The 27,428-nt window shown below is 33.8% G+C and overlaps 1 protein-coding gene across 1 annotated transcript in view; it reads left to right on the top strand.

Annotated features, from left to right (window-relative positions):
• Positions 1 to 27,428, top strand: part of LOC111054392 — a 152,778-nt gene that overhangs the window by 113,809 nt on the left and 11,541 nt on the right. Inside the window, exons 10-15 of the mRNA XM_039435778.1 lie at positions 3,623 to 3,686; positions 13,539 to 13,682; positions 15,388 to 15,643; positions 21,862 to 22,051; positions 23,654 to 23,735; positions 27,056 to 27,248. Of these exons, the coding sequence (XP_039291712.1) occupies positions 3,623 to 3,686; positions 13,539 to 13,682; positions 15,388 to 15,643; positions 21,862 to 22,051; positions 23,654 to 23,735; positions 27,056 to 27,248 (929 nt within the window). The remainder of the gene's footprint in view (positions 1 to 3,622; positions 3,687 to 13,538; positions 13,683 to 15,387; positions 15,644 to 21,861; positions 22,052 to 23,653; positions 23,736 to 27,055; positions 27,249 to 27,428) is intronic.

The raw sequence follows: 27,428 nt of genomic DNA, 5'->3' as shown, positions 1-27,428 counted from the left end.
TAAAATGCCAGGTCCTAGAACTGAACGTGGGAGATGTGTCTTCTATAGCTCCTAACTGGACACTGATCATCCCCCCACTGTTGTGAACACTATACAGAGTGATTCATAATTATGGTAAAATTATTGAATACATGATAGAGGAGGTAACAATAAGAAAAAAAGTTCCAATAAACATATATTCATAAACGCTTCATTAGCGAGCTATACAGGGTGAGAGATTTTGCCCGGAATTCAGTTCCTCTGGTGAAGTACACCGATGCTGAATTGTTTGGGGACTAGTTTTTGAAAAACTTATGCTGGATTCATGTGGAAAAATATCTGAAAAATTGAATAAAGCTAGTCTGGAATCTATAGTGTGAGTAGTTTTTGAGAAAAAAGTTGAAATATGCAAAAAATCTAAGTAGAAAAACACAGACTTCTACGTTTGATGCCCAATAACTTCCTTTAAAGATCAGTGAATAAATATTTTTTCGCAATAAAAATTGTAGAGAATTCAATTCTGGAAAGAATGATGTAAGCTGTGTAAACTTAATTTGAATAAAAGTTGGATAAAATATATTCTTATGTAGTACATTACACCACAAAATTTGCTTTTTCATGAGGAGAGAACTAATAACTCATAGGTTGTAGCTGATTGCAAATAGAACATTGATTTTAAGAACTGTTCCAAAACAGCTGATTTATTTCGTTTTAATTAAAAAAATATTTAAAAGAAATTATCAGCTGAAAATTATTTTCAGAAATATTCTAACTCACTATTGAACAAAAAATCAAACTGTAAGTTAGGCCCACTGTAGCCGTGCTGTGTTTTTTGTTTAACCTTTTAACCAGTTATTTGTAACCATTTCACTTTGCTCCTGTGTTAAGTGTTTACTTTTTAAAAAATGGCAGGCAATTTCAGACATTATTCATACTCCGAATTAGCTGACATGCATTTAATGTATGGAATGGGACACTACTGTAATAGTACTGAAGCATGACGTTTGTATCAAGAGAACTTTCCTAACCGAGTATGTCCAAGTTCAAGGTTTTCTGCCACTATTCATCAACGTCTGTCTGAGACAGATTCTCTGATATCCAAAGAGCACATTTATGCAGGCAGACCCCGATCTACTAAGACTGTTGAGTTAAAAGAACAAATTTTTAATGAAATTTATGAACATCCCGAGAAGAACACAAGAGAATTGTCAGTGCAGTTTAATGTCAATCAATCTATTTTTGGAGGATACTAAAAGAGCAACAATTACATCCATACCATCTCCAGAAAGTTCATACTCTATTGCCACTAGACTGTATTCCCCGTGCTGGTATTTGCCGATGGTTTTTAGTAAAACTTGTTTACCCAAACTTCTTAACAACCGTTTTATTTACAAGGCACACTTTACAAGAACAGCTATGGTTAAGGTCCACAGCTAACATATTTGGGCAGCTGAGAATCCTCATGCCATCAATCCCAATCTTCCACAACATCAGTTCTCAGTAAACATTTGGGCAGGAATCATAGGAGATCATCTACTTCTGTTCGAGCTTTCTCCCAGGCTTAATGGCATAATCTACTAGTCTTTTGGTATAAGTTTAATGTCATTTAGATATGCTACTTTCATATAAAAAAAACTTTTAATAAAAACCGAATATTTTATTTGCAATCAGCTACAACTTATGAGTTATTAGTTCTCTCCTCATAAAACAGCAAATTTTTGTGGTGTAATGTACTACATAAGAATACATTTTATCCAACTTTTATTCAAATTTAGTTTACACAGCTGACATCATTCTTTCCAGAATTGAATTATCTACAATTTTTATTGCAAAAAAATTATTTGTTTACTGGTCATTGAAGAAAGTTATTGTGCAACAAACGTAGAAGTCTGTGTTTTTCTACTTGAAGTTTTTGCATATTTCAACTTTTTTCTCAAAAACTACTCACAATACAGATTCCAGACTAGTTCTATTGAGTTTTTCAGATATTTTTCCATATGAATCCAGCATAAGTTCTTCAAAAACTAGTCCCCAAACAATTCAGAATCGGTGTACTTCACCAGAGGAACTGAATTCTGGGTGAAATCTTTCACTCTGTATAGCTTGCTAATGAAGCGTTTATGGATATATGTTTATAAGAGCTTTTTTCCTTATTTTTACCTCTACTATCACGTATTAAATTATTTTACCATATTCATGAATCACCCTGTATATACACTCCAGAGTGGGTGGGAGGCCTTCTGATTTATTTTAATTTATTTTTGATTTTTCATCATTGAATTTCATTAATTTTTTTTTAATTTTTTTTATATTTTTTAATTTTTTTTACAATTTTTTTTCAACGTTTTTGAAGTTTTGAGCTTGACCTTGACATTGACTTTGACCTTGACCTTCGACCTTGATTAGGTTAGATTTGTTATGTTAGGTTAGGTTAGGTTAGGTTGGATTTCTTAGTTAGGTTTTTTTTATGTTTTTTTTTTTTTGAAGTTTTTGAAGTTTTAACCTTGACCTTGACCATGACCTTTGACCTTTGTTAGGTCAGGTCAGGTTAGGTTTGTTAGGTTAGGTTAGGTTAGGTCAGGTTAGGTTAGGTCAGGATGAATTTTATAATTAGGTTTTTTTTATTCATTTATTTTTTTGTGTGTGCTAGGACCGGAAATTTATATTTACTGCAACACCAATTTTATGAAATACTGTTTTTATAAAGTGGACTTCACTATCATACCTAGTTATTGTATAAATAAGTTTATTGTACTCCATACAATCAATATTGATGATGTTATTCTTGCTTTGCCATCTATTATTTTTTTTCTTTCATCATTATTTCTTTTTCTTAAACATGAAAACAGAGATTAAAAAACGATATCATGGTCCAATTTTATTAAAAATAGAAATGAGTTTGCTTTCAATTCTAATAAGAGAGAATATTCACATAATAGAAAACTGATAATGACTGGTAAGAACTGGTATGTTTGGGGTAAGTAAGAGGCTATCTTATTGAAGAAATGAATATGACCATTCAATACAGAGGCACAGGAAAGATAGAGGCATGCACCATAAAAATGATGTCTGTCACCAGTGTCAAGTGCTCTGCTGCTATCTGCAGACGAACCAGATCGAAAACTAACCTCAAAAATCAGAATCTAATTTTGAATGCTAATATCAGCTAAATACACGTCTCTATTTTATTAATGGATCAAATTCATGCATATATTTAGCTCATACTTTGAATTCTGTAGTTTTTTTTCTACTAAAAACTAATTGGAAGACTGCTATCAGTAGGTACGTACCTACCTGATCGGCGTTTATTGGATTTAATTCCCCGTGAATGGCGTGTTAAAAATCTTCTACATAGATTAGTTGAACCGGCGTTATTTTTCGATTTTCACCTTTATGCAACAAAATTTTCTTCCTTTCAGATAATCGCTGTTGAAATGGTGCCAACTAATCAGAATTAAAATTTTTCTATGCTGGTTAGTTCAATCGACTTTATCACTTGAAATTTCTGTTTTGTACAACAAAAATGCATCGGTTAACACTAATCTCGATTGAAGTTTAGCATTTTATCGTGATTAAACTTTAACCGATGTATGTGTAACTGGGGGCTTCGATTTGATTTGATGTCTATCTATCATTTTTGCAGACGGCTTCGTGAGCTATAAAAAAAATGAAAATCAACCACGAGATAGATCAGTGGATTACGTTGGGTAAGATCAGCAATAATAGTTATTAATCAATTCATTATTTCGACCACACTTCTACGTTTTCTAATTGGGGATAGGCAGATGCCTCTGTGATGCAGAGGGCAGAGTGACGCTGGCCATTAGCGACAGGACAGGACATGCATGATGAACATGTGTGTACACACATATCTTCACACATTCTTGTGTCATTACAGCCAAAAAAGCTTCGAACAAACTTTTTCAAGGTTAGGTTTTGTATATCTTTGATTTTCTATTGTTTATTTCCCCTCCACTAGTCTTTTTGAGGTTGAACTAATTGTTGTACAATATCATTATTATTTTTGAATTTCTGATAGTGGTTTATTTATTGTTATTGGTTGATGATTACATGGTGGAAGCCTCTTGCTGGTGACAAAACATGCATGATGAACTCATGGTTGCACAAAAGCCTGTCAAATTTTAACCGTGATTGAATATTCAAGAATGTGCATCAAGAGCCTTCAATTCAAAAATGTTCACCTGTTTGAGACAGACTGGAAAATCTCTGGGAGTTTTCACAGACATTTTCATCCAGCCAATCTATCCATCTATCTATATATAAAAGCGAAATGGCACTGAATCATTCACTCACTCACTTACTCACTCACTCACTCACTCACTCACTCATTCATAATCAACAGAACTAAAAATCTACTGAACCAAAAACGTTCAAATTTGACATGTATGTTCAGTTGGCCTTCTAGAGGCGCACTAACAACAGAATTGAGAAAAGTCCAAAGATAAGCCCAAAATCTGCGTTTATCCAGCGATTTCTAAGCTTTTTCGAGAACCAATTTGCAAAAAATATTCAAACTTGGTATACGGGCTCAGCTCAGGTTTAGAAATGTTGTATTGAAAGGGTTTTTAGATGAATCCGCCTAAAATCGGCGGTTTATGATAGTTTTCCCGCTTTTTGTGGGCTTTTCCAAGACCTAATTGACAGATAATGTTCAAATTTGGTACAAAAGTTGAACCAGGGTTCAGGAATATTGTCTTGAGATCTTGAGTGTGGAACACCGGGTTAAGCCATAACAAATTTGGCAGAAAACAACATGACAGTGCTCTCGGTAACACTCTGTATGAGACTAATAACAACCAAAAGGAATAATTCACTTGAAAATTTCAAAAAAATAAACTATTAATGAATCTCAGACTAACAAACTTGAACTACAATCATGTGGAACCAACAAAATTTCAAATGAATTTCAAAGAACTAGTCATAAACATCAAAAGGAAAAAAATCAACTTGACAACTCTTCATATAACCAAGTGGACCAGCAACAAATTTCGATCTTATTATAATTGAGATAAATCACCATGAAGGTAATGAACTAATTTGGAACAATTAAAATATCTAAGGAAACCATGTGGAATACTTGTGAAATTTTGTAACATAAGAAACATTTGTAAATTCAACTAATAATGTGCAATAAATTGAGTGGTCGCGCAGGTCTCTACGATTTTTGATTCCGCAGCTAAGAGTTTTCAAAAAAGGGGTATTTTTCAAGGGTTTTTCAAAATTATGCAAACCTACCAATTCTAGCCTATACAACTAGGATCTTTTTCTAGTCATGATAGAAATTCATGTCCTACAGCCAAAATTCGAATTCTCATTATAATACCTCTTCATGGCCTTCCTAACAAAAAAGAAACATTTCGGCTGAAATCACCTTATGAGGGTTATATTATATGAGAATCTCTCGTTAGATTCCAGTATTTCCTAGTGGGGGGCACAGTTAGGGAAACGTCCAGGATCAAATCTTTAATCACTTATAACTTTTGACTGAATGATCACATCTCCTCGTACTACAGCTCGTTCATATCAACTCGTCATGGCGGTTGAAAATCATGTATCATATCACTAAAATTTGTTTAAAAAATGAGAAATTTCTCTTTTAGTGTATTTTAGCCCATATTTCAATGCATAGAAAAATGACAGATTTCTATATTCAAAACTGTGTGTCTCGGTAACTCAAAATGATACTTGGTCTTGATTTGAAGAAAAGGATCTCCTCTTTTATGTGGGGTGGATGATTTTTGTAAAAATATAATCTTGGAGTAAAATACGTTTGTTTCTAAAAATCAAGAAATTTGTGATATTTTTTTTTCATTTTCACAGTCTCGACAGTTTTTCGATATAAACAGTAATGCAAGATCAATTTAAGGCAACTCAGCTTATAAAGCATGAAATTTTCTCTCATTTAAGACCAATTGCAAGTTTCTATCATGTATTGTACTCATTTTAGAGACTCTTTAATAACAGTAAAATTGCAAGAAAAATGAGGAAATGGAGATCATTATTCAATTGGCTGTAACTCTTGAACGGTATTGAAAACCGGAGTATAATTCATGGGAGTGAAAAGAGGAGAAAATTCATCACAACCTCGACTACTTTTTGGATTTTTTATCTGAAGTGTTCCACAAGATACGCAACGTTGCATATGCGAGACTGTGAAAATGGGGAAAATATCACAAATTTCACGCACATGCAAAGTTGTGTATCTTGTGGAACACTTCAGATAAAAAATGCAAAAAGTAGCCTAGTCCTGCGCGACCACTCAATTCATTGGACATTTTATCATCTTTAATATTATATAGAGAATGCTTTTTCTCGAAAAATTCAAGGTTCTCGAGATTAAATGGAAAACTTAAAAAAAGTCCAAAATTTTGGTGGTGAAGTACGCCCTCTGGCGTGTCAGCAGATTTCAGATTAGAATTCAGCGCCCCAAAATACATATAGAACCATCAAAAAAAATTCTTTCGGGGCTGTTTCCTGAAAAACGACCATTGACTGGACTATAAGTTGTTATCCTATTATATTAAGCGAGCAATTTCTGTATATCTGTTTATATTTTTATATCTGGCTATCTGGTTATCTTGTTAAATGGTTATTTATGTTCAACGGGTCTCGGAAACAGCTCTTACGATTTTCAAGAAATTCGGAGTATAGTAGGTTTATGATATCAAAATTCGATTGCACTAGGTCTCATCCCTGAGAAAACTCCCTGAAGGACATGAAAAGTATAATTAATTCATCCTTGGAAAAACAGATGATGATTTCGTCGTCTGTCGATAACAGAAGATGCGTGTGCCTGTGTGGGAGATCAGCTGTGTAATCAATTAGCTTACCGTATCTCGCGAGAAATCTCAATTGATTCGATCAAAATACAGTAATCTGATTTGTTGACATGAGATGGTATATATCATAATATTCAAAGTTAATCATTATTTTACAGTTCTAAGTGATTAGTGAGTGTTATATTGTCATTCAATTTGGTATGTAAACAATCTAAATTAGAAGTTTCATGTTTTCAAATATTTGGACTGAAATTTTCACTTGAATTCAAGTGTATGAAACATAATCTACTTTTTAGAATATTAAATATTCCAACTTTAAATTTTATAGTGCATAAATCAAAATTCGGGGAAGAAACAGTTTTGGGCTGTGCCTGTTAGTCCTTCCCCAATCATTTTAAAGAATTGAGTTCTGTTTATCAATGAATAAATAACGAGCAGAGCTCGGGGCCCCGATATTTGGTATTAATAGATAGAATTTACAAAATGTAGGCTACTTGTTCAGATGATATCTTTATTCCAAAAAACAAACCATTTGAAGATACATTTTGTTCGACTTGTGCTATTTACTCTTGTAATGTTAAAAAGTAAATACTACCAACAACGCAACATCAGTGACAACCTGTTCCAATTTATGATAAATATCGGGGCACCAAGCTCCGCTCTGGAGTACCTACAAAAGCATATAAAATTATTACGGAAGAAGAAATTTTAATAAATATTCATAGCTCATACAGAAAGGTTCTATCTCATCACAGTGGATTGAGATTAATTCCTAGAGGAATGCAAAAAATTCTCTCACAAAAGCATGTTACATTTTAAACCTGATTAATTTCACGTGAACCAAATCACAGAAGACCATCTCAAACAGATAGCTTATCTGATTGGTTCTACTAGAATTAATCAGGATAAAAATTCAACCGGCTTTTGTACAGCTGCCACTAAGTACCTGATTGAATTAGGTACAAAAATTCAACATCTGAGTCATAATTTTGTCTCACACACATGCAATGTCCTCCAGCGAGTTTCCCCAGGGATGAGACCTAGTGCAATCGAATTTTCATATTATAAATACACTATGTTCTGAGTTTCGTGAGAATCGTTAGAGCCGTTTTCGAGATCCGGTGAAAGAGAAACATCTAAACATTTAAACATCTAAACAGAAATTGCTCGTTTAATAGTATAGGATTTAGAATACCTAAACTTGCCGACATGATATATTGTATGAATAGAATCGTTCCAAATTTGTATGAATGTTTAGGTACCAAAATTGCTATGCAATATTCTTTTGCAATAAAGAATTATCAATGATATTATTATTCAACTTTTTATAAGTAACCTTAACATTAAAAAAGCGAAGCCTCCCTTACTTATCTTTTAATATCCTATAAAAATATTTGTCATGTAGTTTTTCCTGATGTAATGTAGTACTTTCTAGTCCTCCCGAACAAGAACGGATGCACTGCTAAACTCAAAAATAATATCAAAAAGATACTTCATTTCTATTTTTAAAGAGATAAGAAACGATGGTATTCATATTTTTGCAATATTATGAAAACAGCAAGAATTCATCACAATACCAAAGGTAAATAATGTCCTTTGGAAGATTAGAATGTAAGATGTGAATTTTATTGTCATACACTGGCTAATGTTGAAAACTAAAGGGTTGGAAATTGGGGTAATTTTGGGGGTGGCATTACACTTGGATTGGGGGGGGCATGCGCCATTGCCCTTGGGGGGGCTGGGCACCCCTGCTGCTGTTAAATTCATAACCAGATTATCCCAATTCTAATCTCAACAGAAACTTTGAATAGAACAACAAATAAAAAAAATTTTCAAATTATCACAATCATATGACCAGACAATCATAACTCGACTAAAATCGCTACTAAAATCGAGCAACTGACATTTGACGCATCTCACCACTGAAGCAGCCAACGGCCGCCTCATGTCACAGAAACCATGACCTATGCCACTACATTTCAATGTCATGGAGCTAGTAACTACACAGAGTTAACTCGCACGCAACAATGTTAGCAGCTTACGTATCACGACCTTGCTACATGTATCAACTTTGCAACAAAACTCATTCACCCATTACCACTCTAGGCCTACTCGTATCTCGTTCTTTGCACTTTTGTACAACAAAAAAATATCTGGTGTGGCGCACTCACACAACTTTCCTTGCCGTTATGAAAATTTATCACCTGACGCTAGTGTACACGTGCATCTCAAGACTATTATTCAAATATCTGCCAGCTGGTGACAGGACAATAACGCTGGAGACACACGAAGTCTGCTATCTCTTCATAGTGAATGATTTAATAGAATCAACAGTTGCCAATAGTTTGCATTATTGAATAAACACATTTCTCGAATTTCGATCTTATTTCCAATTTTAGATGAAAATGTCACTGAACATTAATTGTAGAGATTTTTATGCTCAATCGTTTCCACTTGAAATTTTTTGTTTAATTTGGAGCTCCTGGAATTTTTACAGATATGAGACTTGTGGCAGTTGATGGAGCTTATCAATGAATATTTTAGGTATAAATTTGATCAAAATCGTTGGAGTGGTTTTCGAGAAAATCGCGAAAAACCCTGTTTTTGACAACATTTTCGCCATTTTAGCCGCCATCTTGAATTGGATTTGTTCGAAATTGTTCGTGTCGGATCCTTATAGGGGGAGGATCCTTATATTTGGAACCTTACGTTCCAAATTTCAAGTCATTCTGTTAATTGGTAGATGAGATATCGTGTACACAGACGCACATACACTCATACACACACACACACACATACAGACCAATACCCAAAAACCACTTTTTTGGACTCAGGGGACCTTGAAACGTATAAAAATTTAGAAATTGGGGTACCTTAATTTTTTTCGGAAAGCAATACTTTCCTTAACTATGGTAATAGGGCAAGGAAAGTAATAACGTCGGTTATAGCTGAAGATAAAGGACATCGCGAATTGTCCCACAATTACCCAGCAACACCTATGCTACAATTCTGAATTTTCCCTTATGGAAAAGACTAAGATCTTCACTGTTCCACAAACAGAGATATTACCTTACTACCACTGAATTTCTTTTACTCATTACTCACTTGGGACAGCAACATTTGAGGACAATATACATACACCAGTATACCTACAATTGTGCTCCCTATCACCTTGGTACAACCAAAGTATTACAACTTATGGACCTTGATAACTCAAAAAAAAAACTGACTACAATATTCTTTCAACACAAAATCTCTACATACTATCTTCTCCTAATATACACAATAGATCTCATTTCTCCAGGTAGCCTACATGGAGAAATATGACAGTTCAAACGCCTAGGCCAATGATCATGATAAAAGATACTGAATAAACATAAAGAAAATTTTCCACTTTCGACCAACTTAGTACATAACTGACTCTAACCTCCACAAAGAATTATTTGAACAAAATTTAATACTGCCTACCACACTCAATGAAGAACCTTCAGAAACTCAAACCTTTATTTTAAGAATTCCGGTGACAAAGACAAGCTAAAGCAAACAACATAAGCATTTCCCAAGATTAATAGAAAATATTCCCATATTCTATAGTACTGAAACTCATTCATTTCCCCGTTACATATTCCTATTTTTTTTTTTTTTAAACCTTCACAAAAGTTGTGAAAAATCAAGTTACCTAGATTTCCTTCCCGTTTCCAATTTTCTATTTTTTGTTTTATTAATTTTTTTCCTATTTTTATGTTATATTAAGGAATTCTTTCCTATTCTCCTACCTCTCCCGTTTCTTTCCCCTGTGATATTAATCAACTTTTTCTACAATTATTATAGGACATGATTCTATATCCTGTCTATCTCATTCAATGATTCTGCACTTCATTATTACCCATCCAATAATATCTCTAAAAATTCAAGGTCACCATACTAAACAAACACTATGATTTATTGAATATCCCCAATTTATCCTCACAATACTGCAAGAAATTATCAATTATCCCATCACCAAGTGAAATAAATTCTCATAATCAATTATCACCATACAATTCAAATACTATTTATTTTCAATTCCCCCAATTTCTCTGTATTGAAATAAATCTTCTCTCCACTGTCTGCATCACCAAATTAACTATAGCAGTATACTATTTATTATTACAAAATCCGAATTTCTTGTCATTTATTATACTCATTTCAAATTCACATTGACTTATTAATTCACAGTTTAACTTTTCCTATTGAATAAAACTTTTGATTTTTACTACCCACATTATTTAGGAAAAAAATTATCCCCCGAAATAAAATAATAAATTTTGACAGTGTATTGTGGCCATTCCCAGCTATCAATCTAATGAACCTTTCAACTGAGGCTTACTCTAAAATTTCAAAATCCATTCCATCCATTCTGATCCATTCTGATCTTGGTTAGCCTTTCATCTATTTTCTTCAGACCCCCATAAATCTTCAGACTGGAACCACACCAGTCACCAGAATAACCTAATTCTAGCTTATACTACTCTGAGTACCTTTTGCTATCCAGTTTAATTTTTCCACTGATCTTATTGTTCATTAGAGGGTGATTTGGAATGAGGTTTATTATTTTAGTACCTATGTAAATTTACTGCCTCCTTATACATTCAATATTATAGTGTTATAGGTTACATATTTGTTAGCAGTGGTCCTTAGATTATAATAATTAAGTGTATGTATCTATATTTTATTGAGTACTCAATTACGGTTTCTATGTATAATTGAGGTATAGTCATGACCTCAAAATCATTAAAAACCATATCTGTTGTGTAGAGCCTGGGTTTGCTTGATATAGTTTTTGTTCTGAACAAAGCTCAGGCTAGAGCTACCAGAGGACTGTAATTTACTATTTAAATAATCAAATACAAACCAGGGGCAAAATTTAATCTTCAATTGAGCCAGGTTATTTGTACAGTTAAACTCTGCATTAATGAACAATAAAAAAGAGCAAAAACTCACCAAATTTATTCCAATCTTGACTACTTGCCCTTCGAAGCCTTTATTGGGTGTTTTGGTCAGGTTCAGGGTGGGACGAAATCTGGGAATAGAGAGGTTCTTGCTTACGGGCTACATTTTCTTGATTCTGCATTCAACTTGCAGGTTATGCACTGTGTTTCGAACAAAGCTCACACTGGAATCTTTATTATATTCATAATAATTCACACACATGACACTCAAACAATTTACAAGAAATTTCCGATCAAAAATTACATGACAGACAAACACAAATTTTGTCTTGCAAAAAGACGGGCCGACGAAACAAGACAGACAAGACTTCCAAAAAACATCCACAATGCCACGCAGCAGGACGGTCTGCGCCGGCGCAAACACAAGCCTGCTATTGGCAGAACTACAGTCTGGCATTCTGGCACTACAATTCGAATTCTCTGGCCAGACCAGTTTTAAATATCAGTTTTTGTGCTAATAATTCAGCAATATGACAGTTGAAACAGCCTCCCCAAACAACTATGCAATACTGCAGAATTGACTTGACTAGAGCATGATACATCATTTTCAGGTGGTCCTTATTAAGAATTCTGTTGACTTGGTAAAATTTAAAAGATGAATATCTAATTTTTCAACATATGTATTCAATATGAACATCCTATTTGAGGTTTTCATCAATTATGATTCCCAAGTACTTAGTATTATTGACTTTTTTAATGGTGGGACAATCACAATTATCAAAGTTTAAATTGCACTGAGGATGGAGTCTCAAATCTTGATTCTCGTTAGGCTGCCCTACTCTATTTACGGAGAAAGTTATGTAATTAGTTTTTTCCAATATTTAAACTCAAGGTATTCTTATCTGACCACTTCTTAATTGAAAGCATATTATTTTCAGCTATGGTATGAACTTTATTCCATGTATTACCGTGAAAAATAGCTGCAGTATCATCTGCAAAAGATATCACAGTTGAGTTTAGAAGTCTTAAATTTAAAAAGTCATTTACATAGAGTATGAAAAGGATGGGAGAAAGTACAGTACCTTGAGGAAGACCATAAGAAGTTAAGTTAGTTACACTAGATTGACCATTTATGGTTAGGGACTGGGTTCTATTACTCAGATAGCTTTTGAACAATTTAAGCGAGACTCCTCTGAAACCATAGGACTCCAGTTTATTAAACAAAGTATTATGAGGTATTGTATCAAAAGTTTCGCATATATCCAGGAAGACCGCAATAGTTTTCTTATTGGAGTTTATTTTATCAGATAAAGTATTGATGAATTTTATTAGAGCATCAGATGTACTTTTACCATTTTGGAAACCGAGTTGGTTCTTGTTGATTATTCTGTTAAGATTCAAGAAAGAAACAACTCTTGACTTTATTAGTTTCTCCATTATTTTAGCAAGGTTGCTGATAAGACTAATCGGTCTATAATTACAGGGATTAGTCGGGTCACCTTGTTTGAATAAAGGTTTCATTTTGGTTGATTCGAGGTGCTCGGGAAAATATCCCTCCTCAAAGAATCTATTAAAAATGAAAGCGAGAGGTTGAAATATAAAATTGGCTATTTTCTTCAGCGTAATATTACCTAGACTATCAATACCAGTTGTTCTTCAGATTTTTAATGGTTGCCTCAACTTCAACCGGGCACATTGGTCTCATAAAAAACATGTTATCGATCTGTATTGCAGGAGTTAAGTATAGACTCAGGTATTTTCTAGATGTGTCGGCCTATTTCCAAATTCTAAATTTTATTCCAAATTATCTTTTTTTATCTTTTAAAAGGTCAGGCACAATACATGAGATTCGCTATTACCTGGATACTCCAATTTTGCACTTCAAAGAAGGTTTCCACGTGGAAAGGGGAGTCGCCATTGAGATTGGCTCTCAACCTGAAGAAACATTCGAAACTCTTAAAGGGGAAAAAGTGTGAGTGGCCAAAATTGAATTTCTCTTGTTAAACCTAATTTACTGAAAACCCATCGTAAAAATATGGTGTGGCGCACTCACAACTTTCCTTGCCGTTATGAAAATTGATCAACTGACGCTCGAGTTCACGTGCATCTCAAGTCTACTATTCATAGATCTGAGTAAGCTGGTGACAGGACAATAATGCTGGATACACACGAGATCTGCTATCTCTTCATAGTGAATGATTCAATAGAATCAACAGTTGCCAACAGTTTGCAATTGAATAATCACATTTTCTCAAATTTAAAGCTTATTTTGAATGTTAGGTGAAAATGTTACTGGACATTGATTGTAGAGATTTTCATGCTCAATCTTTTCCACTCGAAGTTTTCCGTTCACATTATATCTGAGACCTGATAATTGGAAATCCAAAATCAAACTTTGCATAGATGGGGTGAACCTCCTGAAATTTGACTTGTGGGATAGATATGTCCCATAGATATGGGACTTGTGGCAGTTGATATATCCTATCGATGACTATTTTAGGTATAAATTTGATCAAAATCGCGAAAAACCCTGTTTTTGACAACATTTTCGCCATTTTAGCCGCCATCTTGAATTGAATTGTTCGTGTCGGATCTTTATAGTGTAAGGACCTTGAGTTCCAAATTTCAAGTCATTCCGGTAATTGAGAGATGAGATATTGTGTGTTTACACACATACACTCATATACACACACATACACACACACACACACTCATACATACAGACCAAAACCACTTCTTTGAACTCAGGGGAAACGTATAAAAATTTAGAAATTTGGGTACCTTAATTTTTTTCGGAAAGCAATACTTTCCTTACCTATGGTAATAGTGATTTTTATGTAGGTAGCCAATAATCTTTTTAACGAATGATCAGTAGGCTCTTTACATTACAAAATTGCGATTACGTGAAAATGGACTTACAGCCTTCAACTAGATGTCATTTTGAAGCTTTGGAATCTTTCTACACCACTGTCTGGATAATATTAGTGTATGTCCACTGCAAATACATTTACAGGGTGTAAATTCCATACTATAATAGAGGAAAGAACTGGTGTACGGGATAGGAAGTTCACGAATTACGCATCATCACGTCTGAACTACTGGACTGATTAACTTGAACTTTTGCATACAGATTCTTAATTCACCGAGGATGTTTATAGGCCCATTTTAAATTCTTCAAAATTTCAGTAGACCAATTTTTCAGTTTGTCAAGTTTTTAATTAGACCCATGCAGAGCACGGGTTACCTGCTACAGTGAGGTCCACGTTATAATGACAGTGGAGAAAGATAGGAGATCAACGTTGCCGATCCTCACTGTCTAGTCAATGCCTTATTGATGGTAGCTGTGATATAGGTTTATTATTGTAATATTAACTGTCCATCCTCGTTAAAAATAATAAATTATATTTTATTTAGCAAGAGATATTATATTTTATAATGAATTTTCATAATGAAGATTAAATATTGTGTGAATTAATTATTAATTTTACATTGTCAATAACCGATCTGGAAACAGAGCAAAGCGAGAGAGATAGCGCTATCCGCTTTGTTGAATGACAGACAAAGATAGCAATACCATTGCTAATCGAACACTGCCATTATAACGTGGAACTCACTATAGTAATAAATGAATAAATAAATAAAAATAATTTGCTGATTGTTATTTAACATTATTGCAGCATTTGCGTAGAGGTTAAGGATCAGCAACTGCAGAAAATTCATGCAACAAAGGTGTTCACGAATTTCCCAGTGGATGTTTCACAAGCAACTCGATCGAGGGAAAGAAAAGGGCGAGGAAGGCGTTCGGCATCACTTCCTCCCACTCCGACACCGTCTACAAGTCCGAACAGAAAGCATTGGGCAGCGATAAACAAAGATTTCAATGGCCACTTCTACGAACGGTCTCAAAGACTGTGGACTTGTACGAAGGAATCGGTAAATAAGAGTTTACATTGGTCAAGTTTCCTTGGATTCAAGTTTTTTCAACGTTTGAGCTGAAAGGGTGATTCGACAACTTTTAGTCGAGTTCACTCAAATTCAAGTTTCATAACCTTAAAAAGTATATAATATGGAGTAGATAATCTAATTAATCCAAGGTCTATAAATACAGGTCATGACACTCGTGTTCCTTATGGAGCGGCCATTATGTGGGGTCTTTATGGCGGTATTTTGAAATATTCCAATCTGCTCATAAAATCATGCATTATGCTTTTTAAAAACATTATTCTGGTTCAGATAATATGTAAATTCAGGTTTTCGATTTTTTAATAATTAAATCCCAATAATAAATGGTTCAATAATTAATATTTTTATTGAATGAAAAAGACTAAGAAATTGTCAAAAAAAAATCAGAGATTTTTTATCAGAGATTGACAATGGTGTAATAACCGAAACCGGTCTTTCTAATTATCAATAAATCAGTGGTTTTTTGACAATCTCTTAGTCTTTTTCATTCAATATGAATAATTACCACAATATCAACTTCTCAACTACACAAAAAGTAAAATATTTTTATTATTGAAAATTGTTCAAATCAAATTGGTTTTTATTATCATGATTCCAGGGTACAAATATTCATATTATACAACAACGTTACATCTTCTGCAACCAAACAATCATAAATAAAACTTACAGTTGAACTAAAAAATTAATCATTATAACTAAATCTAGTTGTTATTATATCGTAGCTCCAGAAAATACAACATTATATTTTAAAAAACATCATGAAAACTCTCCACAAAGGCAAAGCCTGTGTGTGGAAGAGGGTCTTGGCGATGATTGGCTAACGTCGGACTGTCCCCATACTTGCATCTATCACATTCTTGGGTAAACCAGGTATCAATATCAGAGAAAATTTGAAGTTTAAACATTTAGAGTTAAATTTGGACTATCATTACACGACATTTGCTTTATTTATACAATGAATGAATTATCACTTCTATATTTGTCCTCCCAATCTCCTTTAACCAGTCATTAACATCTTTTTTATAAATATTCTTGGACTTACCTTCGGTATTACGTAGATTTTCAGGCAGATTTCTATAAAGAGTGTGTGCTATATAATAAGTATTAGTAGTGGAATGAGTTTTGACTAGCCTTGAAACTTGGATTCCTATTGCTTCTGACGAACGAGTTCGATAGCTGAGCTCAATTTTCTTAAACATATCTTTATGATTTTTGTACATGTATTATAATATATTTCTTACATGAATTTGCCTTATACTTAAAACATTGAATTCTTCAAAAATTTCATCAGTAGGAGTGCGTATACGTTTTCTTAATGCTGTTTTAATAATAGATTTCTGTAACTTCCAAGGGTTTTAGTAAACCCTTCTTATTCTTGTAAATTGTTATGATTCATAAGGCATTGGGACAAAAGGCAAACCTCAAAAAGAGTTTGAAGATCCCAATCTAAAACTCAACAATTCAGTTTCTAAATGGAATCTAAATATTATTTTCGCCACACTGTAAAGAAAGCAGCTGTTTTCCAGTCCCTACGTTATGACGATGTGTTTTGACACCATAAAATAATTTTGAAGAAACCAACTAATCTTTAATATAATTTATTGTGAAACTGAAAGAACAGGTAGCCTAGTCAAGGTAACACTCTAATAAAATCGAATCTTCTTTAAGATAAGGAGCAGTCGTACTATCTATAAAGCGATAAGAGAACCATAAAAATACTATAATTATGCAATAATGAGAATTCTTTGGCAGAAATAAAATCATAAAGCGACTTAGTTTATTCATTGGCAGATTATAAAAAAGAAATTACTTGTACAATTTGAGGATAGAATCCTCTGTTTTGATTTAATACGTCACTCGATCTCAGATCAGTCGACAATTTATTGATTTATTATGCGAGCAAATCAGCTGATTGATCACTCGACTATTATGAATAAGATTATATTTTACTCGGATAATTAATAATTATTATATGTTAAAGAAAGGTTCATGTAATGGAAAAACAACGATTATTATGTTATTCAAATATTTATTGAAATCTAAAAAGTATGAAAAATCAAGAGTGTACAAAGCTCACATAAAAAATTAAATGTATTTATTGTTATATTATCATAGATTAGGAGGAGTTGGGTGGAAAAACGACCTGAGTCGAGAAATCAAGTTTTGCGTGGATTGAGTTTGAAATATTTAGTACACATCTTCATTATTTCATCAGAATGCAATATTCTTGCAAGTATTTGAATTTTATTGATCTTTTTATACTATTTTCAATGCTGTTATTCATAATCAGCCAGTAATCCAAGGCTAACTGATATTAATTGATATAAGGTGTGTTGTCTCAGGTCGTTTTTCCATAACCCTGGTTGTTACATGTTCAGAGGTTCAATAAAATGATGAAAAACCCGTATCAAGAGTAGTGATAATGATAATATTTTGCTCATGATATTGGATAATTAATAAGTAGGTGAAAAAGATCTAAAAAATTTAATTTGGAAGTGAACAATTGAAGATGATATTTTCTTCTTGAACACGTTTCTTCTCATAATCAAGACTCCGGAATGTAACATGGTACTGTTCTGATTTTCGGGAAATTCATACACCCAAATGTTTTTAGTATCAGATTCTTCTTCAGGAGCGTCTTCTTCATTATTTCCATCATCTAGAGGATAATTGGTTCCCTTGGATGTATCAATGATTTTCTTATACCATTCATTTGGTAGAGAGTTGGTTAGGAGGATATTTTTAATATTCTTCCCAAAGAATGGACATTGATATGTCCAAAGCTCCGCCAATTTATGTTGATGCATTACAATATTATCTTGTATAGTTATTCCAAATTGCTTTTTTCAAATCATATACAGTTCAATAATTATTAATTTCTTAGTCTATATTATGTAAATTCATCTATAATTTTGCTGTATTGTAAGCTATTGTATATACGTGTATAAGCCATATATACTGTAATCTACATAAATAAAGTACTCAATCAATCAATCAATCAGCTTCTTCTTTTGTAAGGAAACAAAATAAGGATTCCACTGGCTGCTGGCTCACAGCTTGTAAGCTGAATAATTTCAGGTTTGCCACACAAACAAAAAATGTTCACAGCTCACTCATTTTTCAAGATACAACAACATTTTATGTACCAATATGTTCAGAATTTAATGGCGGATAGAATGAAGCGTGTTGCGGAAAAACGACAGGAGTGGCCTCAGGTCGTTTTTCTACCCAGCTCTTTGCATTTATTTATTTGGAATTCTCACAGGCTATTATATAAGTTATTTATGTATAATCTTATTTATTTTTTGTATAACAAAAGTTGAAGAAACCCTGAATCTTAAGTAACCAATCACATCACATCTTACAAAGACTAGAAAGCCAATCAGAGGAAGGCTTACATTTATTAGAGGAATAGCTGAGAATTTTCCTGAGAAATTCTCTCTCTGGCTTGTGATCTCGACCTATACAGCAGCACATGGAGATAGGGTCTCTTTTCAATTTATTTTTAAAAGCATCAAGCCAGTCCCTTTTTTAAATAAGTATGTGTAATTAATGTTTGATTGTTTGTGAACTCAGTGTTGTTAAAGAGTTCTTAACTGTAATTTATTCCTGTATATATATACTTAATACTGATAGAGATTTACACACAATCTGGACCATAAGCAAGCCCAGCAGAGTCAAAAGGATTCGACTAATCAATTATTGGAGATAATTAATTATTCTACAAGAACTCCAGAACATCATTATAGTGAGTGTGCTAGTTATCCTAATGAGATCATTAGCAGGCCTTTATCAGTGAATTGGGGGATTAATCGAAGCGCTACTTATCATCCTCTGATGATAGTCATATTATTCAGCCAGCAAAATTTTACTGATACTTATAATAATAAGTCTACAATATATCATCATATAAGGATCCAGGGAACTTCTAGAACTGGCATTGTAAGTCTCAAGGAATTTCGGAAGGATGAATTAGTGCATACCTGTATTCATGACGAGCGTTTTGAAACTCAATCAGAAGAATAATAGTTGATTTTCGTTATTCTTGATTGAATATATGGTTACTGATAATCAGTCGCTGACTATCTTTTTGATTTCCTTATTGGTAATCTTAAATATCTTCAAGAGAGCAGCGGTAAGAATTGTTAATTATCATTTGCTGAAACCCATGGTGTTCCATTACATTGAGAGTATTCATGCATCTATCACTGAGCAAGAGCTGTGGTCAGAACCCCAGTATATTTGCGAGCCAGACGGCCTTAATTTTTTGCAAATTAATTTGCAAGCTAGGGATAGTAGCAACTACACTGGAATATATAAAAAAAATACCACATCAGAACGTAGATCTGAAAGACATTGTTTGCAGACGACACTCATCTGACGTCAGAACAGGTTTCTTTCCGGCCTAGGCCAGAAAGAGTACCCTCTCCAGCCGCTAAAATGGAACTAATAAAGGTGATCAAAAAACAGCTGATCAAAAAACTTTTCATTATTTGTGTTCATTATTCAATAATTGAAACATTTATAATAATATCATCTGATTGTCATTTGAGAGAATAAAAAAGTATAAACTCAACCTCCCACATAATTAAACATCATCTTATAGGTTATTTAGACAAATCAGAATGAAAAATAAAAATACTTGGACAATTTACTGCTATTCAGATTACCTGTGATTTGCTAGAGCTATCACCTTCCACTTCTGCTTTCGGAAGTGCTTAGTAAACAACTATTCTCATATATATATATATATATATATATATATATATATATATTGTTTATTTTTGTGTGTGGCGAAAAATAGCATTCGCACCATGGGCAAAAATGTTTTTCCGGCTCTCAATCTTTTCTAGTCCGAGGCCGTAGGCCGAGGAAAATCCGATTTTAAGCCGGTTTCGAAAACTGATTTCGAGCCGGAAAAATCTCATTTTCTTCTTCAGGTGCGAAATATACTATATTCGGTGGGAAGAATCTATTTTACAATTCGAAGCCAAGCAACATTTCTTGAACAATATAACAAAATAACAAATCATGTTGTTCAATCTATAATGATGGCAGCTGATAAATTTGAAAATTGGTGAACTAGAAATATTCTCATAAAATGGCGATTTTTCAATTCATCACGGGATTGTGTCATGACCTGTATCTATAGACCTTGAATTATTAATCTGAGACAAAATTATGGCTCAGCTGTTGAACTATTGCATTCAATCAGCTGATCTCACGAGAAATATTATCCGACAAGAAATTAGTCAACATTATGATTTTACTAGAGGTTCTGTGAACAGTAGACCTCGCGCTCAGTAAGTTACATTGACCTGTTGTTATGTTTTCTCAAAAATTAATAGATGATTTATCAATTTTAAATGTCTAGAAAAAATCCTAAATAAACATAGAGCTTTCTGTCCTATTTTACCGTGACATGTCGTCCCGGAATGTGAGTGTGAGCGCTGTTATCAGGTCTGGCTGAAACTGTCTGCAACATTGATGGAAAGATACATTTTCAAGATGTTCGATGTTTTTGAACGGGTAGTATTATAGTCCACTAGACAGCTGATTTATGATGAATAATATTCTAAAGTCTGATTTTTACGGTAATATAGGCGTTCAAAGGAGACTCATTTTCCTTTTGTATTATCCTTAAAATGCAAAATTTCAAAAAATCGTTTGTATACGTCGACTCGAAATCCAAAAAGGAACATACCTGTCAAACAAATTTCATGAAAATCTATTGCTGCGTTCCGCTGTAAATGCGGAACATGAAAACATAAATATAAACATTAGAGAAATGCAAAACCGTCGACTTGAATCTTAGACCTCACTTCGCTCGGTCAAAAATGATGATACTGTCGAAATTTATAATTTCCTCTATCATTATAAATTTTCTATGCTTTTGTACTATTGGTTGTTTCATGTTAGAATATGTTGTTCAACAGCTCTTTTTCGTTCGAAACCTTTCGCGTGAATGTCGTTTTGTTCAAAGACATGTATGTCTACACATGCTCGACATACTTTCACTGAGAGCAAAATCTTTGCAAACTGAAAGCGAAACAAGCAAACCCTTGACAAACCAAGACAAGCAAAATCTTCGCAAACCAAGGCAACCCTCAGCAAACTAAAATCTTTATCACCTTGAGCATTGATGCTTCTTCAGTGCACCAATGTTTCATTGTAACCGTTTGTTGCAGGAACTCGTGTTTCATGCAGTGATTAATGTGATGGTGATGGCTGATGAACTACACCTAGCTCGAGTATTCCTCAGGGACGGTGTCAAGGTGGACGTCGTCACACTTCCTGATAATCTAAAGATCATAGAAACAACTGAACTCAAATTCTTCACAGTTGATGAACAATCTAATATCAAAATCATTTCATATGGTTAGTTATTGCCTCCACGCTTACTTAAGCTGCATTTACACCAAAATTATCAGCAAAACACAAACCGTATGTTCATCATGTGTATGATAAGTTATGTCCAATCTAATCGAATCTATAAGGATTAAGTTAGCCTATTAACATTTTGTTGATAACTTTGGTGTGAACGTTGTGATCATTAACCTAATGATCGTCATCTGATCTAATGTGAATAAATTATAATGCATTTACACCAGAGTTTAAAACAAAAGTTTTCAACATGAAAGTTAATAACATTTTTTTTTCTTTTTGCTGCTAGTTTTGTTATCAACAAAAGTTAATAACTTTGTCACGTGTTTCGTCTGCAGCTGTAGTTATTACGGAACAGCTGTAGTTGTAGGGTAGGGATTCACGGCGAGGGGGTTGCGGGGAAGATAGTAACCTGTTATTAACAAAAGTTAATGCGATAAAAGAAGCTTTTGTTATTAACATAGCACATTTCCTTTGATCTTTACCGACTCTCGATGGATAACATGAATCTTGTTAATAACAAGGAATTTTCTGTTGCAAAACACGAGTTATTAACTTTTGCTACGAGAAATTTTTGTCGATTCAGTGAAGTTGACAACTTTTCATTAATAACTCATGTTATCAACTTCGGTGTAAACGCAACTTAACATGATGTTATTGACTTTTGTAATTACATCAGTTGATAACAAAAATGTTAAAAACTTGTGTTATTAACTCCGGTGTAAACGCAGCTTAAGACAGTGGTTTTTCACTATTATTATAATCAATATTATTATTGAGTTTTAGTTGAATTGTATTGTCATGCTGAACTTTATTTTGATTTTTGTATATGTATGTGTGTGTGTGAAGTAATTTTGAATAATTCCAATGAACCATAGAATAGATACGGTATTTATTTATCAAAATATGTGTACACATACATTTGAATAGTGTCAATTCTCAGTAATACATAACGCTAGGCTAGCCTATTTCTATGATAAGACTGAAAAATAAGAAAGTGCTTACTAGATTAGTCAAAAATTAAAAATTACCGGCAGTTAAAACACTTGTACGAAATAAAGAGTAAGGTTTATCTGATATTCCTTCAAATTCTCCGCAAAGGTGTTAGGTTTTTCTAAGGCTACAGCAGTTAGTCAAGACAAGACAAGACATGATCAGACACGTTCAATCACAATACTTCACATAGATGCTTATGAAGACATCGTAATGACTAATCTGTGTGAGTTGCGTCATGAGCAACTATGTGAAGTATTGTGACTAAACGTGTCTGATCATGTCTTGTCTTGTCTTGACTAACTGGTGTGCACCCAGCCTTATGCTTGCAATCTGGTTGGTAGCTTCCCGAAATATTTCTTACCTCTGTAGACGCTTCTTTTCTTAAAAAGATCTCATCCGAGTCTTTCTGTGATATGATCGAATCGTGTATTATAATATTGTGAAAATCATTTATCAAGAAACAATTTTGAATCTACAGGTTTTGAGGTACATGAGATTTATTGTTGGAATGGTTATTGTTAAATGCTTCAAAAAAAAAAATGGATATGCGATTCCAATATGAACGATTTGCTTTTTCAATTTCTATCCTCTTTTTAACAGTTGGCGACATCGTATTTGAAACCACCGAACATCCAATACTAGGCAAACTTTTCAGTGGAAGCTATGAATCCAAGATTAACAGGTGAGAATTGAATTCAAATTATTTTCCCTTTAAACTGATGTAACACCATTATTTTGGTGCATAGGATGCACTAGTCTCATCTGGTTTAACTCAGTCCAATTTATGAGACATAATAGCATCGAGAGAAAATATCCATTAGGTCGTTTTTGTTCCATGCCGATTTCTACTTTCCTTGCCCTATTACCATAGGTAAGGAAAGTATTGCTTTCCGAGAAAAATTAAGGTACCCAAATTTCTGAATTTTTATACGTTTCCCCTGAGCTCAAAGAAGTGGTTTTTGGGTATTGATCTGTATGTATGAGTGTGTGTGTGTGTATCAGTGTATTGCGTCTGTGTACACGATAACTCATCTCCCAATTAACGGAATGACTTTGAATTTGAACTCAAGGTCCTTACAATATGAGGATCCGACACGAAAAATTTCGATCAAATGCAATTCAAGGTGGCGGCTAAAATGGCGAAAATGTTGTTAAAAACAGGGGTTTTCACGATTTTCTCGAGAACGGCTTCAACGATTTTGATCAAATTTATACCTAGGATAGTTATTGACAAGCTCTATCAACTGCCACAAGTCGCATATCTGTAAAAATTTCAAAAGCTCCGCCCCATCTATGCAATGTTTGATTTTAGATTCTCAATTATCAGGCTTCAGATACAATTTTAACAAAAAAATTCAATTGGATAAGATTTAGCATGAAAATCTCTACAATTAATGTTCAGTAACATTTTCACCCAATATTGACAATAAGCTCGAAATTCGAGAAAATGTAATTATTCAAATGCAAATGAAAGAGGCAACTGTTGTACCTAGAATGTATTCTTGGAATGTATCAACTTGGTTGATTCTATTAGATCATTCACTGGAAGAGATAGCAGAATTGATCTTGTCAGGTGATTGATTTCAAATAATAATGGAAATTTTCATAACGGCAAGGAAAGTTGTGTGAGTGCGCCACACCAGATTTTTGACCGAGCAAAGTGAGGTCTAAGATTCAAGTCGACGGTTTGGCATTTCTCTTAATGTTCAAATGTTTATATGTTGCTCATTTACGGCAAAACGCGGTAATAGATTTTCATGAAATTTGACAGGTATGTTCCTTTTTTAATTGCGCGTCGACGTACATACAAGGTTTTTGGAAATTTTGCATTTCAAGGACAAAAGGAAGAAGGAGCCTCTTTCATACGCCAATATTCCAGTAAAAATCAGACTATGGAATTATTCATCATAAATCAGCTGACAAGTGATTACACAGATATGTGGAGAAGCCAGTCTATTGCTGTATTTCCATAAGCTCTATAATTTCAATCAGGTACTTGTGGATGAGAATACTGCGTGAGGTCTACTGTTCACAGTTCTTCTAGTATAAAACGAAGAAGGAGCCTCCTTCATACGCCAATATTAGAGTAAAAATCAGACTATAGAATATTATTCATCATAAATCAGCTGACATGTGATTACACAGATGTGTGGAGAAGCTAGTCTATTGCTGTATTTCCATAAGTTCTATAGTTTCAATAGGTACTTGTGGATAAGAATACTGCGTGAGGTCCACTGTTCACAGAACTACTAGTTACAAATGCAGCTCCGGTCTTCTCAATTCGTATCTTGATCTCTGTGGCATGTGACTTGCATTGCAGCAAACGCGGGTACCCTGATAGTCATAAGCTTCCACTCGTTCTATTATATCCCGTCCAGCAGAAAGGCGATCTTGGGGAATCCCTTGCTTAGTGATGACCATATACTTTGTATTCTTAGCATTTAATGTGAGGCCATATTCCTCACTAGCCTCTATCAGATTGCTTAGCATTGTTTGCAGGTCTTCTATGCTTTCAGCAAGGAGTACAGTGTCATCTGCATAGCGTATGTTATTAATATGGGTACCATTGATGACAATGCCCCCATTTTTTATGCTGCTCTATATTTTAGCATAAAATAACCAAACAATATGAACAAACAATAAAATTGGCTTGTAATTTGGAACATAAGAATAAGAATGATTTTTATTCCTTTAGTGCATACAAACAATGCTATCGGATACGTCAAATTATACATTATAAATACATTATAATAAAATAACAGAATAGTAGAATGGAAGTTTCATTCAATTCAGGACACAAACAATGCTATTGGAAACCTCTATTTAAGGTTTCCTCCATATATGTCAATAAAATAATAATATCAATAGCAAAATAATCCAACGTACATAATACATAATTTAAATATAGACACATAGAAATTGAAAGTTAGAGACTACAGAGTACTAATACGTATGGTTTCCAAAAAATTATTCTCTACTGGCAGCTGGAGGAAATCAGAGAGTGAGTAGAGTGGATACTGTAAGAGAAGGTTTTCAAGTTTTTGTCGGAATACGGTACTGTTAAAGGCAAGTTACTGGCTGAGTCTGGCAGAATATTAAAAAGTTTCAAGGATACATGATTAGGACTGGTTTATACTTTTTTCAGTCTTGTGTCTCCTATTTTTGTCTTATTTTGTGTATTATGGCTGTGGATGTTAACTCTGCATCTATATGATCCTATATCCTTCTTTACTTGAAGTAGGAGTTTGAAAGCTACCATACTGTAAACTGTCATAACTTTTTCTTTTATAAATAATGGCTTGCAATGCTCCAAATACGCTGCATCTGATATGATAATTCTTATAGCCTTTTTCTGTAGTAAAAACACTCTTTGAACATCTGGGGCACAACCCCACAACACCAATCCGTACATAAAGACACTCTGAAAAAGCGAAATAGCACATTCTTAATAGTGTGCGGGTACACAATCCCTGAGCCTTCGAAGAAGGTATATAACCCTACTAAGATTGGAGCAGACACTTTCCATACGTGGTATCCATGTGAGTTTATAATCTAGTGTAATGCCAAAAAGCTTAGCATTTTTGCACAATTTTTGACTTTTCTGTTTCGAGCCAAGCACTAGCTTCTGGGTCTTGGTTTTATTCAAAAATAGACGGTTCGCCCTAAACCAGGCTTCTGCCTCACCCTGACATCTGGACGTCTGTTGTTCAAGAGCCCTGAGATCCACATCAGCAGTAGCTAATGATGAATCATCAGCATAGCATACCACCTTGGATCGAATGCTGAACCCAATATCATTCATCATAACAAGAAAAAGTAGAGGCCCAAGAATGGACCCCTGAGAACGCTATAACCGACCTATACCATGGGATATCTTCTTTTGCGATCTCTCCTCTATAATAATTATAATCCAGCTTCCGATTATCTTCAATCTTAAGAAATCTTAGAAATCTTAATAATATTGTAGATACAACCCAATAGAATCGTTATGCTCATTCACAGACTGTTTTCTGAGGAGGCTATTGTGGAAGAAGGCTATTCTTACATCCAGCTGTTGGCATACTATCATATAGTGGAAGGTTTTAATAAAAAACTAAGTGGGAACGGAAATAGCAGTACCAGTAATAAAGGAGTTCCATCCGCACCAATACCGGAAACAATCACGTACATGCCAAAAGGAGAAACCAAAATAAAGGTAGTGAAAAAAAATTGAATATCAAGTAGTTTAAACTCTGCAAGAGCCTTTTTCATATTTATTTAAAATGAAGGTGGGATGGTGAGATAACCTATTGTGAGGTCCACGTTATAATGGCAATGGTATTGCTATCCTTGTCTATTATTCAACAAAGCGGATAGCGCTATCTCTCTCTTGCTT

Source organism: Nilaparvata lugens, chromosome 9, assembly GCF_014356525.2.
Source record: "Nilaparvata lugens isolate BPH chromosome 9, ASM1435652v1, whole genome shotgun sequence".
NCBI classification, from domain to species: domain Eukaryota; kingdom Metazoa; phylum Arthropoda; class Insecta; order Hemiptera; family Delphacidae; genus Nilaparvata; species Nilaparvata lugens.
The sequence above is the reverse complement of the archived record's forward strand: the minus strand, read 5'-3'. Positions and strand labels throughout refer to the sequence as shown.